General features: G+C 36.9%; 1 protein-coding gene across 2 annotated transcripts; it reads right to left on the bottom strand.

The window, feature by feature from the left end:
- Window positions 1-1111: 1111 nt before the first annotated feature.
- On the bottom strand, window positions 1112-15347 carry LOC121799137 (trafficking protein particle complex subunit 8-like). 2 transcript variants are annotated; one of them, XM_042198478.1, is made up of 28 exons: window positions 15044-15347; window positions 14855-14949; window positions 14421-14520; window positions 13981-14085; window positions 13678-13840; window positions 12514-12634; window positions 12380-12442; window positions 12218-12298; window positions 12042-12136; window positions 11790-11940; window positions 11303-11389; window positions 10748-10867; window positions 10546-10674; window positions 10368-10465; window positions 10156-10279; window positions 9254-9361; window positions 8523-8664; window positions 7232-7342; window positions 7065-7128; window positions 6605-6680; window positions 5587-5772; window positions 5350-5460; window positions 4084-4248; window positions 3832-3990; window positions 3319-3552; window positions 2623-2790; window positions 1988-2100; window positions 1112-1868 (listed from the first exon to the last, which is right to left on the bottom strand). In XM_042198478.1, exons 1-28 carry the CDS (start codon window positions 15204-15206, stop codon window positions 1325-1327), a joined length of 3876 nt encoding a protein of 1291 aa, XP_042054412.1. In that variant the 5' UTR covers window positions 15207-15347; the 3' UTR covers window positions 1112-1324. The 2 variants fall into 2 exon arrangements, with proteins under 2 accessions (XP_042054412.1, XP_042054413.1); XM_042198479.1 differs by lacking the exons at window positions 14855-14949; window positions 15044-15347 and having other exon boundaries at window positions 13977-14085.
- Window positions 15348-19970: the final 4623 nt, after the last annotated feature.

The raw sequence follows: 19970 nt of genomic DNA, 5'->3' as shown, positions 1-19970 counted from the left end.
AAAAGTACCTCAAATGATACTAACTCAAAGTTCACGGACCTAAAATGATATTTTCAAAGTTCACGGACCTAAAATGATACTTTAGCAAAGTTCGTGGACCAAAAATGATGTTCCCTCTTAAAATAAATGAAATGCGACTCATGATAATGTATTTGATCAAATATATTTACGAATGATGAAAAATTAGATATTGTGTGATAAAGATAATTAGTACTACTACTACAGGATGCATTATAATGTTAATTTTTCTTAAATTGTTAACTTGCTAATTTATAAATGCAGTGTATTAAAAATGTCAACACGATCACATTAAAATGTTAACACAAATTTGTGTTGACATTTTAATATACTGTGTTGATGTTTTAAAAATCAATGCCAACAAATATATTAAAATATCAACTAAGTTTATGTTGACATTTCAGTATGATCGTGTTGACATTTTTAATACACTGCGTTGACGAATTAGCAGAGTTAGTAACTTAAGAAAGTTAGCAACGGATCACGCCCCTGCTACATACGATATAAGTGTGCTATTTGCATGATGGAAGATCTTTACATGTATGATGGAAATGAATTGGTAGACAATATAGTACTATATGATGGAACTAATAATTTTGAATGATGGAATGTCTATGTGATGTATGGTGTTATTCATAATTAGTGGAATTCAATCTAATTGACTACAAAGAATGACTTGTGTGACTATAACATTTCATGTCGTTGCATCTCATTGCTTTTAATTTTAAAAGAAATGATTAATGTGATAATAGTATTCAACTATCTATAAATAATTATTTATTATGCATAAAGAAGTTATTGTTCTCTAAGTTTCATTCAAAATTTTCACCTTTCATTGTTTCACTCAAGATGCCCATTTTTTATATTTAAAAGAAAAAAAAAATCTCTCTTCTCATTAAAATATTCAACTACTTTTTTCTTTCACATACTCCACCTAACAACTCCTAAAATCTCGTGTCATCAAAAAATGTAGATATCTTATGTGAGACAAATGTAGTATTTGATAGAAGTAGAACTATTGATTAGAATATCAAATAAATATTGTAGAACAGAAATAATCGTGCTTTGCGAAATCAGGTTGGTATCAGAGACAGGTAGAAACGGTCACATAAATAAATTCCCTCGAAAAAAAAAACATGTGATTATTTGGAGGATCCTTCAAAAAGTGCAATGAACTCTTTTGCTGTGTTTTCTCTCTATTGCTACAATAATACATTCAATCACTGTCATTTACAGATCGTATTTGTAAAGTCACTACAAACAATTTCCCTTTACCTGACTGATACCACGAAAATAATTTAACATTTCAGCTTTGTTCTTTTTGCAGCACTGTAATATGGTAAGGGCGGCCATGGCACGAACCAGATCGCACTCTTGATTCGTTTCCATCGTCTCCTCCGTCACCTGCCCGTAAATTCCACTGCAACGAGTAGTTCGATAAGTCAAACGTACCTTCGCAAAACACTGAAATCTGGAGAGGAACTTCAGCAGAAGACAGCGGCTCAAGATTGATCCGCGTAGAACATGATCCGGACCAAATGAATGATGAAACGCTCTCAGGCGATAGAGCCTTCCCAACTCGGCCCCCCATAGAATCAGGTGTAACTTTAGCATCGGTTAGATGAGATATATCGTGCCAACCATATTCGTACCCAGATACAGAAGCAGTCTTGGTGATTGAGTTCGACCGAGGTAAGGAATCAAGGGTGTTAATTCGAACTGATACAGCATCTTCTAAGGAGTTGTATACAGTCATATTTAGATTTATCTCACAGAAACCAGAGGAAAAGTCATGGCTCGCTGACCGAGGACCCTCCATTGACCACCATACTGGGCTGCTACTTCCAACTCTATGTAAACAGGAAAATAATTAAAATGAAGACCGAAATAAGGATTCTGTAGTCAACAGCTAGTATATGCAGAAACTTGAAAGCTTCAGCAGAAGACATTATAAGAAATGTAATTTTACCGGCAGTGGCACGTGTAGTGAGATAGAATTTCTGCAGTGGTTCTTGGTGGCTCAGCATCACTATCATCCTGCGCCTCAGCTATCAAGATGAAATCAACAGTGTTCCCATCACCCTATGACATTCCAAGTAAGATTAATTGTAAATATGGGATTATGAGGGAGACCAAAACAGAACTAAATGATTGATCATCAGAATTATTATCAGTCATTTTATTACACCTTCCAACAGCAGCGACAGAAGATTATACAAAATCCCTCCATCCCATAAAAATAGAGACTTTTCCATTTTGGTCCGTCCCATAAAAATAGGCCCTTTCTATATTTGGTAACTTCTTTTTATCCAATGAGGTGGGCCCTATTCTCCATTAACAATACTCCAATTACTTTTTCTTTCTATCTCTCTTCCTTTACCAATTATGCATTATAACCTGTGCCGTCACAAATGTCTATTTTTATGGGACGGAGGGAGTACAAAACCTGTGGAGTGAAAAGTTATTCTTATACATGCAACTTAATAAGCTCAGTCCTCTCTAACTACAGTAGCATACTAGCATCAACAATCGAGAATATTTAAGAAATGTCTACCAGATCATAGTTTGGGATTCAAAACAAGGGAAAATTAAGCAAACCTGTACCTTGTCATGCCTTTCTTGATGCAATCTTTCTTGATGATGAAAAAGATCAAAAGGTGATACAGATGTATCAAACAATCCACTGGACTCGCTACCAACAAGTCTCACATCTGCTATTCCCTTGGCAAGAGAAGACATTTTATCTTCAGTACTTCCTCGAGTTTTGCAATTCTGAAGCACAGTCACTTAAGAATGTAAGCAAGGATATAACTTCAAACAAGATGTGGAAAACAGGTACAGTTAAGGCAAGTACGAAAATAAAATAAACAGTTTCTAGACCTATTCTTAGCAGCAAACATCCTCATAACTACAGTTCATTCAACACGTATGATCTCTTCCGAGTACAGCTGATATGTCATAATAACCTTGGCAATAATATGGGAGATAGGATAAGGGAGTAACTGATATATGAATGATAATACAATGTCTTTTCAGAATGAGACACGCGAGAATTAACTTGAAGGAGGAAACAAGTGTCTCCAAGGAAGTAACTGATATAAGAGTGATAACACGAAGTCTTTTCAGAATGAGACACACGATAATTAACTCAAACAAGGAAACGAGTGTCTCGTGGGTGATGGTTATGCAACGTATATTGCAGAAACATATGCATTTGCAAAGGACAGTTATATCAGGAATAACATTCTTAAGAGGCACCCACAAATAAGATAAGCAAGACTCTTGATTTTTGCTACTAACCTTTAGCCTGAAAAAGCATGACAGAGACTGACCAGCCATCAAAAATCCCAAGGATAAGTTAGGTCCTATTGGCTGCAGCAGTGCAAGTTCCCACTGATCCCCAACACATGATAACTGATGCACCTGGAAATTCTGTGAACTGGTCCTGTTGGTAGCATCCATACGAACAAGGAACTCGTGCAATCCGGATGGAGAGGGGCTGACTCGATATGACACTTCCAGAGATGGCAGCACCTAGTTGCAGGAAATAGAAGACATGTCAAAGTGGAGACATATTTTTTACATGCATTAACCATATTATATGCCTAATTTAATATGTACTTCGAGAAAATGAAATCTGATCAGCAAGCCTACATTTTTCATGAAGATACATTTATGAGATTAGGAGAGTAAATATCAAACTTTAAGATCAAATCGTAAAATACAAGGTTGCATCAAGAAGTTTTATATAGTTTATGTTTCATATGATTGGTAAAAATAGTCAAAAGATAATTTGCTCCATCGTCTAGTTACCTCCACATTGTAATGCATGCGCAAAGTTCGATATTTTATGATTGATGACACATCTTCTGTTTCGTAATATATTGTTATATACAGTGAAATGCTTCCAGAAGCAGCAGCCCTAAACCAAAGGGGCCACTTAACGGGTGTTTGCCAAGAACTTGCTATGTTCTGCAAATAGGAAAAATAATAGAATTAGTTAGGTTTACTGAACAGCCAAAACTGCTGGTAAAGCATACTAGCACATAGGTGGAGTGCATCGACCTCGGGGAACATAAATACAGTTTTTGCTGTCTTGGGTGCATCAAAGATAGTGCAGCTTCGTGATGAAATTGCCTGTTTTTTAAGATAAGTAGGGAATTCCAAGTTCACCACTTCTTGATCTGCAATATCTAGAAATCTTGGATGACTGATCTTCATCTTCAAGTTCTGCCAACATATGGTGTTTTAGGCATAGCCATGTTAGAAGAGATGATGCTATACAAAAAAAAAGCTGTTTTATTGGTCATGAGGACAATTATCAAATGATTGCAGAGACTATGTCAACGAGCATTAAACGAGTACCAAGAGGCAAAGAAGCAGGCACTTCACTGAAATAACAAGAAACTGTGAGTAAATTGATAAATCTAACAAATCTCAGAACATTATGAGAGAAAGTGACCAATAAGAGAAAAAAAGAGGATCCTGAATTTCTCTTGGTTAAGAGTTAAGACCACAAACCGAAAGTCAAATGATAAATCCATAAGAATTAAGCTTGTATGATCTTGAATCATACTACAATATAATACTCCCTCCACCACTTAGAACATAGCCCATTTATTTTCATCACGAGTTTCAACAAATGTTAAGTGTATAGATGAGTGGGAAAATGGGCCCATATTTATTGTAGGGATATGTATCTAATTGCAAATGCTAAGTAAGTGTGTGAACCATGCTTGGGTTTATGTAATATAAGTTGATAAATTGAGGATCAAATATACTCGTTGCATCCCATTATTTATGAGACGTTCCTTTTGGGCAAGGATATTTTAGGGGAGTTGAAAAGTGGTGAGAGATATGTAAGATTTAAAGTTGAGAGAGTGACACAGGTGTTTAAAAAGGAAATGTGTCACGTTAAAGTGGTGGGGTAGTTACCAAAAATGGAATGGGCAACGTTTCGGGGAACATACTAAAATTGACAATGTTTTGAGGGACATGGAATAGCATAATTAAACTCTTCCTGTTGCACTGAATTAATAATCACGAAAAATAGAATGACTAAAACCCTCATGTCAATTTTATATCCAAAGAAGTCCCATGTCTAGGGAACGTTCCATATAACTGGGAAAATATTCAATGATTGATAAACTCTGGGTCTCCTATTCCCAAATATGAAGCAGTTACTTATCCTTTTAGCAATTATACAATGAAACATCAAATGCATCTTTCATAAGAAAATAGCAGTGTCACATTTTACATGATGCAAATTGTCAATAACACCATCAAGAAAAGGAAAACATAAAAAGGTCCAGAATTACATAAAACATTTACCTTCACAGGAGTTTTTGATGGATTCCTCAACTCCATGGTAAGACATCGAAGATCTCCAGTATAAACTGTGCGAGGTAAGCTGTGAATGGTACCCTCAAGCCTTGGTAGACTCTGGAACATCAAACGCATTGTAACAGAACCATTATATCTTTATCAACAAACACTAATACAGATGAAGTACATCATAGATAAGTTCCTCCAGGAAAAGCAATAAATTAGGAGGGGGGGGGGGTTTACCTTTATCACCAAGAACTCAAGGTTATCTTTCAGTGACTTTTTTGGCTTTCTTTTCCCTTTAGCAACTTTCTTTCTGACTATATCTGACTGAAAGTTACAAATTCCAATTACCGAACCAGAGAGTTTCCACCGAACGCCAACTAATTTTAAAGTGCCCTCTACTTTGGGAGTGACTGTTAGCTGAATCTGAAAAGAAAGAAAAAGGAAGAGAAAGTGCGCTTATAGAATACCAGCAGATGATAAGGCTACCAAGGGTATATCACAGTATATACTTTCTGCTTGACAAAAGAACTAATAAGAGAAAGTAAATTGACATTTACCATTTGGCAATTTATGAGCATGCTTCAAGACATAAAATAAACTAAATGAAATCAAAACTTATCAAGCAAAAATAACCGAGGCAACCAAGAAATTGTCACATTATACAAAGTTTTCCCTCTGTCCACAAAAAAAAGTCTCATTTGTGGACGGCACGGATTTTAATGAGAAATTGGAAAAGTAAGAGAGAAGGAGAAACTGTAAGTAAAGTAAGAGAGAAGGAGAAACTGTAAGTAAAGTAAGAGAGATATGGAGAAAGAGTAAGTAAAGTATGGAAGAGAGGAGAAAAAGTGGGTAAAGTATGAGAGAAACTTTCCATTTTTCAGAAATGGACTATTTTTTGTGGATATCCCAAAATGGCAAAATGGGACTATTTTTCATGGATGGAGGGAGTATAAAAAAGAAAAGCCTGTAATATTCTGAGACTTGGTGAAGAAGAAAAAAAAGAAGATTCTGGTATCTAGTATGTAATCTGTTGATTCTTGATAAGCAACACCAAAGGTTTCATCCTTCTTCCCAATTTAGTACAAAACTTTGCATGCATCTTCGTCCAGCCTTCCTCATTGTAAGACAAATTTCCATTGGTAAATGAGAGAGAGAGAGATATAGAGTATCAAAACAATCAGCACCTTCATATAATGTACTTCAAGGGTGCTATCACTGATAGCTAGTTGACTATATGCAAGGGTTTAAAGCTCACCAATACGGTTTCTCCACCTTGCATTGAAATGTTGACTTCTGATAAATCGAATAACGATGCATCTGTGCTAGTCTCCCTGCATTCAGATAGTAATGGTATCACTGCATGATTGAAATATCTAGAAAACAAATATACCTCCGTATTTTAAAAATAACAACTCTTCCCTTTTTAGACCGTCTTTTAAAAATAGAAACTTTCAAACTTTCTATTTTAGGAAATCTTTAAACCCCTATACATCAATTTATTTACCACTTATACCACTACAATAAAGTGGACCCCACAATCCACTAACATTAATTCCATTACTTTTTCTCTAATCTCTCTTACTTTACCAATTTTTCTCTTCCTCTCTCTTACCTTACCAATTGTGCATTAAAACCCGTGCCGTTTCAAATGTTTCTATTTTAAAATACGGAGGTAGTATGAGACTAACTAGATCCAGAAAGCATCGTAGAGATACCCAATAACTGAGACAGTTCTCAATCCCGTGTCATTCTTATCTTCATCTAAAGATCCATTCGAGGCTGAAATCACAAAACATAGTAATGACGTTGATGCTGGATTAGTATTGAAAACCAATCAAAGAACTTATTTAAGCATAAAGCTATAAAATAGACAGGAACATACCTGGGTCACTTTTATCACTTTCTGTTGAATGCTTGCATATCAGAGAAACATTTGAAACTGATATAGGGATCTGAAGAGGGTTCCTGAAACTAACTTCCACCTTGATAGCTTCTGCAATATCATAGAGAGCAAAAGAATGTAAGCAAGCCCAAAAAGCTGAAATTGGTAGCACATTAGAAGTAACAAACTTTTTAATCTATTTGTCATGTTTTACTGAATATGTTGTTGCTATAGTTGAGACTGAAGAATCACTCCTGTGGTGCTGGAGTTGACAAGGAAAATTTTGATGCTAGATAATGAAGTAACTCTGTTCAAGGACCTAAGAGAATACTCAATAAAGATGACTGGACAGAAAATGGGAAACATAACTCTTAATTAACAGAACTCCTTTGCATGTGGGACCTACTCCTTTAGAACATGTTCTAAACATTGCATCAGATGAAACATTCCTAATTGCTTAGCTCAACAAGGAGCTGCTTTGTTTTTGCCCAAACAATCTGGTAACATCACTTAAACAAGTACTCCCTCCGTCGCACCATAAGCGAGGCGCTTCATTTTTGCACTCGTTTTGGAAGAATAATATAAAATAGTTCAAGTGGAGAAAACATAAAGTAAGAGAGAGAATAATGTAGTTAAGACTCTTCTCTACGTTATTCTCTCTCTTACTTACATATTATCTACTTTAACTATTTTATATAATTTTTCCAAAACGAGTGTAAAAAAGAAGCGTTTTGCTTATGGTGGGACGGAGGGAGTATCATGTTGAAACTGTCTTTATTCTGCAATCTTGGAATTACAGGTGACAGGCTGGCGTTCTGTTCATGCAAAATCAAGTCATATCAAGCATACTTTAATCATCTTCCAGACGAACCAAAGCTTCAAGGCTTCTACAGTGAAACTCTCTCATATATCAAGTTATAAAGAGGAAGTTCGCAATGCTAAGCCACAGTTACTTTGTGCATGTTATTGTTATCATATTCTTCTGCTAATATATAGCTTCAAAACCAGAACATATATTTATGTAAATTTTGTAAACCACATGAATTTCTCAACATATATGGTTTCTAACACTACTTCTACCACCTTTTCCCCCTCTCTCTCTTACTTTACAAATTGCGCATTACACTCGTGCCATTTACGACTTAGTCTATTTTTTGTGGGAGGGAGTATAAATTTTTAACTTAAATGTAATATCACCTTCATACCAAACCCGTGCCATTTACAACTTAGTCTATTTTTTTGGACGGAGGGAGTATAAATTTTTAACTTAAATGTAATATCACCTTCATACCTCCAGCAATGCAGACATTTGATTCTTTGTACTTCTTTGGTAAAACCTTTGATTGCAACTCAAGCCAGTTACTCTTCAACCCTGCGATTGATGGAGTCATGTCCTCCTCCAGCGCCTGCCACAAGCTTTCCTCAACATTGGCCTGAAATATGTAAGTATCAATTGACGTGCAAATAGACATCTATGTGTGAAAATTGGAGGGGTGGAAAATAAATTTCATGACAGAATAAGTGATTGGATATTCTTTAAGTTCTGCATTGACAGGTACATTAACAAAAAAAAGTTGGCATAAGTGAAAAAATGGCCAACTTTCGAAGAAATCTAAACGTCATCACTATAAAAGCACTGATATCTGAACAACTGAAACATGTAGTACTAGTAATCTGATAAAGATCAAACTGACACCACAATCTCACAAAATAAGCATATTATGAATTTAAAGGCAGTTCATGCGCATTTACATAAAGCATCACTGATCTATAGATACAACAATGTAAACAATCAGGCATACAAACTCCAGAAGTACATTTTGCTAATTCAGATATGAAATGAGAAAAATAACAACAGATATGGATCCAAAAACTTTGAAGAAATAACAAACAAGTATTAACTACTAAGTTCTTGTGGAAATAGAATAAACAAGATTTGATGCATATGGATGGTCAAATGTCACTAAAAACAAACGTGCGCACCAAAGGCTTGCAATTAAGGAAAAGTATGAACTAACTTACAGCTGCAGGAGATACATAAGTGCGATGATCTTCAAACACGACTTTGATTGAAGGAAAGTTTATCACAGGCAACTGAAGTGTCAACACCTCAAATGTTTTCCCTGTTTCCTACATAATCAAGTAAACAATAGATATTAGAGACATTTTAGGTAAATCTGAACATAACACGGAGATGATAAGGTGAGCAAAAATCTCTAGAAGATCATAGAACACTAACACTTAGTACAAGGGTTAAAAATACTTTAATTGGCAGCCAAACTGAGTATGTCTCGATCAACACTCTAATAGGAACTCAAACTAATTAGGTTTATCTCTGCACTATAATAGGAATACAAACTAATTCAGTTTCTATCTTAGTGAAAGCAGTTAAAAGGATATGACAGCTTAAGAGCAACACAGATTTGATGTTACAATTGACAGGAACCAAGAGGGGTGACAAACCCTTGCTGTCACAAAGTGCGAATAGGATGAAGGAGACAATGGAGACTTCATTTAGGATTATAAACTGCCCCTCATTTTCAAATTCAATTTATTCAAATAAAAAAGGAAGAATTCATAAATTAGCAATTTAGAACCCTTTCCTAGGAGTGAGAGAAACAGAAAATACCAATAGTAGAGGAAAATTCAGTTGATCATGCATTTTGATTATTAACAAAAGCAGCTTCCGTAAGGCAAGAGTAAAACTGCCAGGTGTATACGGTGGCAGTTAATGGTAATTGGTAAAAAGAAAAACCATAACATTATTCAATGTTTTTTATTCGGTGTACGTCTTGATCCATATTTCGTTGTATTTGGCGGCTTTATGTCACTTATTTACTTTTTTATATGAGGCCAGAGCTATGGACAATAAATATAAAGAAGTCAAAGGTTTGAGAATGAAAAAAAGCCCCTTGGCTTCAGACCTGAATAATTTGAAAAAATTCACTCAGGAACAACTCTTGAGTGAGCTTGTCTTGATGACCACAGGGCAAGACCTCTAACACATGTTTGATACCCTCATCGAACATTCCAAGTATTGCATACCACCTGAAACATTCCTCAATTTATTGGCAAACAACTCTCGTGATCAAAGCCATATGATTTTATGCAAAAATTAGAACTGTCAGGAGTTTACTTTCCAATATGGAAATGGACATGATCCCTGATGTGGCTCCAAGCTGTGTCTTTAAAGACAGAAAGGGCACCCCTGTATGTTCTCACTGCATGTTTTATCTGATGAAAATGTAAGGTGAAAACTTCTTAACATCATAGTATCATTATTAGATTGATAATAAATTAAGAATAATCATTACCTGATCACATTTCTCGTAGAGATCACCAGACAGAACAAGGTGAAACCCATATTTCCTTAACATGGCTGGTGTAGACATCAAGAAGCAGTATGCGGCTTGCTCAAGCATCACCGCAGAATTCAAGGGTTCCTAACAATGATAGGTTTCAGAGAGTAACATGATAATTTTCCATCTATTTAGTGTGCATAATTATGGGCATTACCTCACCAGAGATTCGGAAGTAGACACCAGCAGCGTCTTTGTACTGATCTCTAGCCTTTAACATCTCAGCCCACCAAATTCCGCAGCGTGTGACGTTCCGCCCACATGATGAACCAATTTTCTGAAGTTAATGGTTTGTATTAATTGAAGAAATTCTAGCTGGACAAACAATAGAAATGCCTATGGAGCACAGCTCTTTTATCTTGCATTTTGATGTCAAATAGAAATAAATCAAGGACTTAACTCCATTAACAGATAGAGAATCAAAATTCATTAAGTCATTTAGATTTCAGATTGTTGAAGAAGTCAAAACTAAACCATTTTCCAACGAGAATTCCATAGATAACCATTATTTCCTCAAGTGGCTGGTGTCCTATTATCTTTATTGCACCATAAGATTCTAGGAAATAGGAATTACATATTCTGGTGTCATAATATAACATCATTTTTCCTGGAATCCGTACAATGCTTTATTGAGAAAATCATAAATTTCAGATGCATGAACCAAAAAAGGGATGGAAAGGCGGGGAGAAAAGCTTGTCAAGTTTTTCATTACCGCATATGTGGTAAATGCATTTTCCATGCAGTACTCAGCATCTTTTCTTGACTGATCCAACATAAAATAAGCCAGTCCCATCATCTCCTGTGCAACCAAAACACTCCATGGAATGTAAGAAAAACAGACATTTGTATAAGAATATCCAGCCATTTAGATAGGTTAGGGATAGAAAAATTATAGGAGGCATATACCTCATAGTGCCACCACACTCATTAATGAACATACTAATAACAAAAATTTTGGAAACCAAACATGCACAATTGCCTCTGGTAAGCCAATCTTAACTCTCTTCACTTATTACAGAAACAGATTTAGTAACACGCAAGCCGTGGGTTTGAGACAGAAAATTACACCATATTCCACTTGAATAAAATTTAATTCACCCCAATGCCTGTACTCAGACACACAGACAGAATATCTCATGGTCATGCTTGCAACCAACCAGAAGAAAAGGTTGGAAAATTTAAAAGGAAAACTGAAATACCTGAACACCAGCATAATGCTTCCAAGCTTTATCAAGTTTGTAATCAGTAGAAATAAGTCGATAATTCGATAATGCCAGTTCATAGTCTCGCAACATGAAAGCATAGTCACCCAACACTCTTATCTGAGATTCTGTCGAGTTAAAGGTGTACCTATAACAAAGTTTAAGAAAGACAGGTTAGAGAAGTAAGGTAAAAGGAAGAAGAATACCATTAGCAGCAATATTCTATATTGATACAAATATTGAACATACATAGGTGCACTAGGATTCTCAGGTACATCGTCTTTCCCTTTTCTCCACCATAAGTTTTTTATCTGGTTTCTAAAGCCCTTCCTTGTTGCTGAAACCTGACTTAACAACATATTAGATTAGGTTAGAGCTAGACCATACTAACAGAAACATATAAATCAGACAACTGATGAAGATACCTGCTGGTTAAGAACACGAATTTTCAGCTCCATAAGAGGGATTATATGTTTAGATGAGAAATCGTGCATGGTATTTCTCAGCTGCAAGATACAAGAAGATTGATCACATCATGTTAAAGATAATATCCTTCTGTATGGGGATCTATGGCTGCAAATAAATACCTCTTCTATATCATCCTTGTTGAGGAAGCAACCGAACTGTTTTTCATTTGAAGCACTATTTTCCTGAAACAAAAAAGATGTAAATACATGAGTTTATTAGGACAGGAAAAATCTCAATCATCAATCTTCCTCACATGAGATGCCCATGAATTTTGTTGATGTTCTTCCGTGCCGTCAACAGAAGAGTTTATACACAAGAGACGACAATCACTTGCACCAAATGTACTCCTCATTTCTGCCAGAATTCCAGTAGCTCTGCTCAGAGAGAATGAACATAGACTCATATCAGCATTTGAAACTTGTCAGGTGTTGTTAAAAGAAAATCAAAGACAATAGCAATGTCATTCCTTGTTGCATTCATTTTACCCACCATCTCTACCAGAAATTATTATGAATGTTCTTGAACAGGACAGTATTTATACCAGTATGTTCTTATAAATGAATTATCAATCTACCAATCAATGTTCGTCACAGTAGATGATAAAGGCATAATATATAATTGTTGTAGTAGATGTATAGTACTCTCTCCGTCCCATAAAAATATGTGCACTTTCCATTTTCGTCCGTCCCACAAAAATATGTGCATTCCATTTTTTGAAAGTTATATCAATTTAATAACGTAGGTCCCACTATCCACTAACTCTACTTTAACTACCATTCTCCTCCTCTCTCCTACTTTACCATACCATTCTCCTCGTCTCTCTTACTTTACCAATTTTGTCTTAATTCCCGTGCCATCTCATCCGCTCATATTTTTATGGGACGGAGGGAGTATTATTTAAGGAAGAATCTAAATACAGTTGTCCCATCGAAGGATAAGTACATCCCATTAATGTTGCAGTGTGTACCCACAAATAAAGAGTACAAGTATACAATTACAGTAAAGTTTACCCCTTTGAATATCATGTATGAACATATATTAGACATAGATATACACAAACTCATTGTTCTCATACGTGATTAATAATGTAATACTCCCTCCGTCCCAACTAAGTTGAGTCGTATTCCTTCCTTTTTGGTATGTCCCAACTAAGTTGAGTCATTTCCTTTTCTTACAAAAAAACAAAACATCCAATCACTCTTATTTTATTCCATCACCAACTTTACTCTCTCTTTATCTTTCCTACTTTATTCCTCTCACCTACTTTTCTACACAATTTCTTAATCTCCGTGCCCAAAAGTTTTGACTCAACTTAGTTGGACAGAGGGAGTATGTGAATCACATTTACAACCAGGATTCAATCCATAAATGCAAAATATCTGCGGTTTAACTTAAGAGTAGAATGATCATCGCATACTTTTCTTGTATGCCTTCTTGATTATCATGTACAAGCAAGTAATACTTCAGAATCTTAGGATCCATGGAGCCATCGTTCAGAAGATGAGGCAGCTGAGTTGTGTTGAAAAGATCAACGAATTTTCCTACAGGATCTTTATCCTTTGAAGAGACAGCAACAAGGCCTATTTACATCAATTTGAAATGTATAACCATCAGTTAATACCTCCAGGATCACTCTCAATACAGCATATTGAAGAAAAAAGATCAAATAACAGCTGAATTTAGAAACACGCAGTCCAGGTACAAGCCAATACAGACTTACAAGCCACAGGATGATCAAAACCTTCATGTTCTGAGAAGGCAGCAGCATTTATAAGCTCTTTGTTAAAATTCTGAAACCATGACGGCACCAAGTCCTGCGCAGATGCTGCAAAAGACCTAATATCAGTCCTCAAAACTCATAGCTAATATTACTACTATATAAAATGATGTCACTTTCTGTACAGTAAAAAAAGAGATACCCTTTTTAACTGAAAAGTAAATATGCTACAGCAGGACGAGGATTACCAATCAAAAATAAAAGAGACACTGAAACTAAAAGGGAACCACACCCAACAAAATTGATTATATGGAATCCATGGACTTAACGATGACATAAACCCTGTTAAATAGAACGCTTAGAAACAATTTCGTCTCTTTTGTTTTCAATGGAGTCAAAGAGGACCTCAGCATGAAATCTTGCGGGGGGGGGGGGCAGCTTACTCGTAATTACAGACTCAATTCCTGCTTGACGTGAACACAAATCAGATATCTCTTTATCTCCCGCATGAGTGATTACTTGTTTTAACCTCTCCTTTGCTGCCTGGATTGAGGAAGATAAGATTCAGAGGAAGACTATGAAACACCGAGATGGAAATCTCTACTTGTGAATGAGACTAACATTCCCTATTATCATCACAATTTGAAAATTGCAGAAAAACCTCTTCAGTTCTATCTCATCGAATCCCTCCTACAAATCTTCTAGCATCAACTATTATAATTTATGTCTAAGAACTGTATAGATATATAGCCATTAGCAAATTCAAGTATGCATATAAACAAATAACACAGACACGAAGCATGATTCAGTACACAAAGTCAACTTTTCCACGAAGGTCCGAAGCAAATGCAAGAGAAAATACTCATATTGAACGTACCTCAGTACTCCGCTGCCGAATATCCGAATTATAAAACAATCTGAATTTGAATTTCCTCAATCTGTACGGCTGATCACTAGCCGTCCTTACCGGAACTGAAAATTGAATAAACCAAAAACGCATATAACCAAAAAAAGTAAACATAATCGAGCACGACAGAATTGTGGCCCAAACATCACAGATTGTTACCGTCGATGTTATTGAAAGTGCTGTAGGGGGACAGCATTTCAATTAGGGACAAATTATTTCTCCGGCAGGAATCCTCCACGAAAGGCGTGCGGAGCACCATCACAGCCGGGCTGATCTGGTCCAAGAGCATCCTGCCGAGCTTCGTGTTCGCCGGATCCGCCATCCTCCTCGGATTGCTGAGCCAAAAAAAGAGCTTGTATCAAATACACTTGGACGGGCTGAGTCGCTGAGTTGACTCGTTTTGCACACAGGGGCTCAGATCTTTGAGGTTGAGGGGAAATAGAAGGAAGAGCTGTGTGGGCGTGGGGAAGGTAACTCTACTGCTTATGGGCTTATGTAAGGCCCAATTCAATATGATGAAAATGGGCTTCGGCCGTAGAGATACTTTTCATTTACCAATCCTATCTCCTATGTATATCGGGTAATTCCTAATATCTAATTTTCATTTTCTGCTGAGAATATATTAATTCTTTTTTTTGTTAATTTCATAGGTGGGAGGGGGAGAGGAGACCACCTACTGCACATACATCTGGGGGTGTTAATTGGATTCGATTAGATTTCGGGCATCGAGTACATTCAATTACCAGATTGGTTAGGTTGCCGAATTCCACTCAATCGAGTGAAGTGAAGTGAAGTGCAGCAACAAAGGCTCTACAGTGGTTAGCACGACTCACTTATCCGGGAACCTAACTTTCTCTTCTCTATTTTTCTTTATTTTACCCATACTACTATATATAACTATCTTGACTTATTTTATTCTATGTTTGATGTTATTTTTGAAAGACTCTTATGAGCAAAAGCCGTCATTCTTTGTAAGGATTCAATGATTGTAAATGCATTGCCCCCTAGATCGAGTGTTTCTAATTAGGTGGAGCCTAGTGAAAGTAAGCAATGGGGTTTCCTTACACTCCCTACGTCCCACGGAAATCACTTTCCTTAAATGCCACGGGATTTTATTTTACTTCAGTTTATATATTAAGTTGAAAGAAGAAAGTATAAAAGTATTTTTCATTTTTAGTAATAGGTTATCTTGATTTTGACAAATTAAAAAGTAAAATTGGTCATCTTTAGTAGGGCGGAGAGATTTTTTTTAAGAGGAACCAAGGATTCCAAAGGAAAATGTTATTTCATAGAACTCTTCATCATCTTTTTTTCTATCCATTTTAGGGGTGGCGAAACGGGTTACCCACGGGTACCCGCACCTAACAAGTCGGGTACCCATACCCGATTTCAGCCAAATTTGTTGTCTCAATACCCGCCTCGCAATATATCAGGATTACCTGATATTCGTGTCGGGTATCTCGTACCCGACATTGCGGGTACCTGTACCCGATCTGAAACCCGGATGCTAAATATGACCCTTCAATCGTGCAGAAAATGCTTCAAACCAAAGGTTGAGTTCATGAAACCAAAATGAATTTTGAGATTGTTGCCGCGTAATGATTTCAGATTTTTGTTTTTTAATTTGCTCTTCAATCTTCATGCAAAAAAATCAACTATCAACTATGCACAAATGTGGTGATTTCTAGTCTCACTTTGAAAATAATCAAAATTTGATCAAAGTATGTATGTGTCACGCCCGCATTTTCTAAGGATAGAAAACACGTTTGATCGCGACTAGGGGGATTAAAGAAGCGGGGAAGAAAGGGGAAAACAACACAACTCGACCATAGCTCGAAACAAATGGGAATAGCTTGAATAAAATCAGAGTATCTCAACAATTGACAACTCAAAGGGATTATATCTCAACACTACATAAACTCAAAAGAAACAATATTTAGCGGAAGCATTTCGAGAGTAGAATAATGCTATGTATGAAGACACAACATATTCTAGACATTTGATAGACATTCTTCACTTTTATGCTCAACACCCACCACGCTCGTCGCCGCTCAGCCTGCACATTTTTAAAAGAAATGCAGGGCTGAGTACTTGATGTACTCAGTGAACAAATGCCAAAACAATTTTATAAAAACAGTTATATCATGCCACCATTGAGTGACCTCGGGGTTTTAACTTGAAAAGGCCCGAGACACTAAAAATATCTCAAACACAAACTTTCAACTCATCCTCAAATCCTTTTTCCTCATCATTTAAAACACAACCATTTCTCCTTGATTTATTTAAGAAACTGCCATATCTGTTCTTTAGGGTGCCGTGTAAGGGGGCCACTTTCCTCGAGCACGACAACCAGCCAACCCGTTCAATGACTCACGAACCTCATCGTGTACACTAGTCCGAGTAGGGACGCACCCTTGCTAGGACCCGAATTCGTTTCACACATAGCCCTATATCCTAACGGAGCAAGCTCAAACAAACTAGGCATCAGGCAACAATCTCAACATCACACATAGCCCTATAGCCTAACGGAGCAAGCTCAAACGAACTAGGCATCAGGCAACAATCTCAACATCACAACCTCGTCAACATCAACAACATACTGTGAAACGAGATTGTGGCCGCAAACTCGATCACTAGACCGGCCGACCCAAAAGACGGCTCACGATCCCCATTGGTGTACACTAGCCTGAGTAGGGACTCACTCCCTAATCAGACCCGAATTCGATTTCAATAGGTCTAGTAGGGACAACTCCCTTGCTAAACAAACAGATAGGCATTTCTCAAAACAAAAACATGGCATGATATTCCCTTTGCAAACTTTATTTTCCTCAAAAACGTATTTGAAACACAGATTACTTTTCTATCAAGGTCGAACATCAATTCACATCAAATCAACAAAGCCAAGCAATTTATAATATCACTCAATAAATCAACACATAGCACCACACAACATGCGCAACAACACTTTCACTTTGATCACATATCTCGCCTCATCATTGGAATAAATATAATAAATCAATCACACATAACATGATGCTCAAACCGATATATTAAAACGAAAGCTCTTGAAAATACTTTAGCTCGAAAGCCCACCTCGTTCGTTTAAAGCTTTAACTTGTGCTTCATTCCATCCTCGAAAAGCGTGCGTGAAAAGCCTTCGTCATCATGAGTGTTCCCCTTAGCCTATCTCTTTTTAATTTGTAATCTGGCCCATGAATTCATGAATTCTAACCCATAAATCCTTATTAATTTGTTGACCCAAAGCTTTAACTGAAGACAAGGCCCAACAAAAATTTGGTACAGTAGCCAATTACAAAAAAGAATCCACTTATTTTGGAAAACTTCTCCCCAAATTCACCTTACCACTTTCTCCCTCTGTTCTAAATTTTCACTTCTCATCCCCTCCGTCGTCTTCTTTCTCCCTCAAATCTCGACTCTTCTTCACAAATTCTGCGCCGACGTCAATCGTTGCTCTAGCCGGCACCTTGCCCACTCCAGCGACCTCCCCCTCCCGCGGCTGTTGCTGCTACTGAGAACAGCCGCTGCTGTCCGCCGCTACACCGTCTCCTCCGCGCCGCTGCTGTCAAAGTGTTGCCGGCGTCGTCGCTGCCGGGTCAGCCGTTGTTGCTCTCTTCTCCAAGGCGTCGTTGCTGATCCGTCGTTGCTGCTGCAGCTCGCCCTCCAAGTCCGACGCCGCCATCGCTGAACCGCTGCACGGCGGCTGTCCTTCGCCCCTGTTCCTAATCTCTCTCTCGCCCGTATCTCTCTCCTCATCTTGCGCTTCACCGCTGCAATCGTGCTCATCATTTTTTTTTCTCCACCTTCAGCGGCTCTTCTTGCGGATTTTCGTCCTCCGTTTTGCTGGTTTTGCAAGGAATTTTGATTAAGATTTTCGATCTCTTGATTCCAGCCGTCGCCGCGAGACTCCGCCTACGTCATCTCCTCTCTCCCTGTTCCTTCTCAGATTCAAAACCGCCTCCATAAATTTGGATGTGTGTAACGTGAAAGTAAATAGATTATTGCTAGGGTTTGCTGAAACTGATTTGGTTCCTAATTTTCAGCTAGCGCAGATCGTGGCCTGAAAGATTTTATGGAGCCGAAATTTTTGTGTTGGCCATTTAATTCTTTATGGAATAATAGGGCTTCGAAAAGTAGTTTCATAAAAAGAATTGGGCTAGGAAAAATAAATGAATTGGGTAGAAAAAGAATGATTGTTATAGGCTCCAAAATGATTATATACTTCTATCGACAAACGAAACAAAGGTAAAAAATTTCAGGTGCACAAACGAGTCACTACGAGAACAAATGAAAAGGGTAGAAAAAGTCGGGGTATTACAGAGTGTGCATCATATTTGTATATTTAAATATATAATTTGCACATTTCCAAATTCCAAATTCAAAATTACAATGCAAATTAAAATTTATTGTATTATTTTAATTGTAAGCTTTGAATAGATTAAAAACAAAAATAAGTGGACACTCTATAGCTAGTTCGGGTGAGTTTTAAATGTATGTTCATTGAAATATAAAAATATTTCAAAAAAACTCTTAACACATTTTTAGATTCTATAAAGTAATAAAAGATTGTATATTACTAAAACATGGGTATTATCGGGACTAACGGGTATACCCGATCCCGCCCCATTTCCCGTTATCGTCGGGTAGCGGGTATCCAATACCCGACGGGTATCAGGTCGAAATGGGAATAACCCATTACCCGCTACCCATTTTGCCACCCCTCCCTATTATGTGATCATCTATCTTTTGTGTAATTTGATCTAAATCTATAATGTAATTATTGGAAAAAATCCATCTACATGAATGCTTGAGGATTAAAATTAATATCACATGAGTTGTGTCACGCCGATAGCAAGGCTAGCTCACCGCTTCTTTCTTTAAAATTAATCAAATCATCAGCATCGTGCATCAATGCACAAATTAAAATGTTTTAATTATTTGGTTGTTATAGAGTTTTGGGTTTAAAATGGTATAAAGATTTGGATACGTGAGTCAATCCGTCAAATCAAAATAAAAACAACATCAAATATGATGTGACCTATTTATTAAGCTACTCAATATTACTCCC

The sequence above is a fragment of the Salvia splendens genome, chromosome 4, assembly GCF_004379255.2.
Source record: "Salvia splendens isolate huo1 chromosome 4, SspV2, whole genome shotgun sequence".
In the NCBI taxonomy this organism is placed as follows: domain Eukaryota; kingdom Viridiplantae; phylum Streptophyta; class Magnoliopsida; order Lamiales; family Lamiaceae; genus Salvia; species Salvia splendens.
Note: the sequence above shows the minus strand (reverse complement) of the source record. Positions and strands in the feature narration are given on the sequence as shown.

Excerpts from the sequence above, each read along its gene's own strand:
- LOC121799137 (XM_042198478.1), bottom strand. The coding sequence starts at position 15,206 with ATGGCGGATCCGGCGAACACGAAGCTCGGCAGGATGCTCTTGGACCAG. Across the intron at positions 14,950-15,043 it reads CACTTTCAATAACATCGACG|TTCCGGTAAGGACGGCTAGT; the intron begins GTAACAATCTGT and ends TTCAATTTTCAG. Across the intron at positions 1,869-1,987 it reads CACTACACGTGCCACTGCCG|AGTTGGAAGTAGCAGCCCAG; the intron begins GTAAAATTACAT and ends CTGTTTACATAG.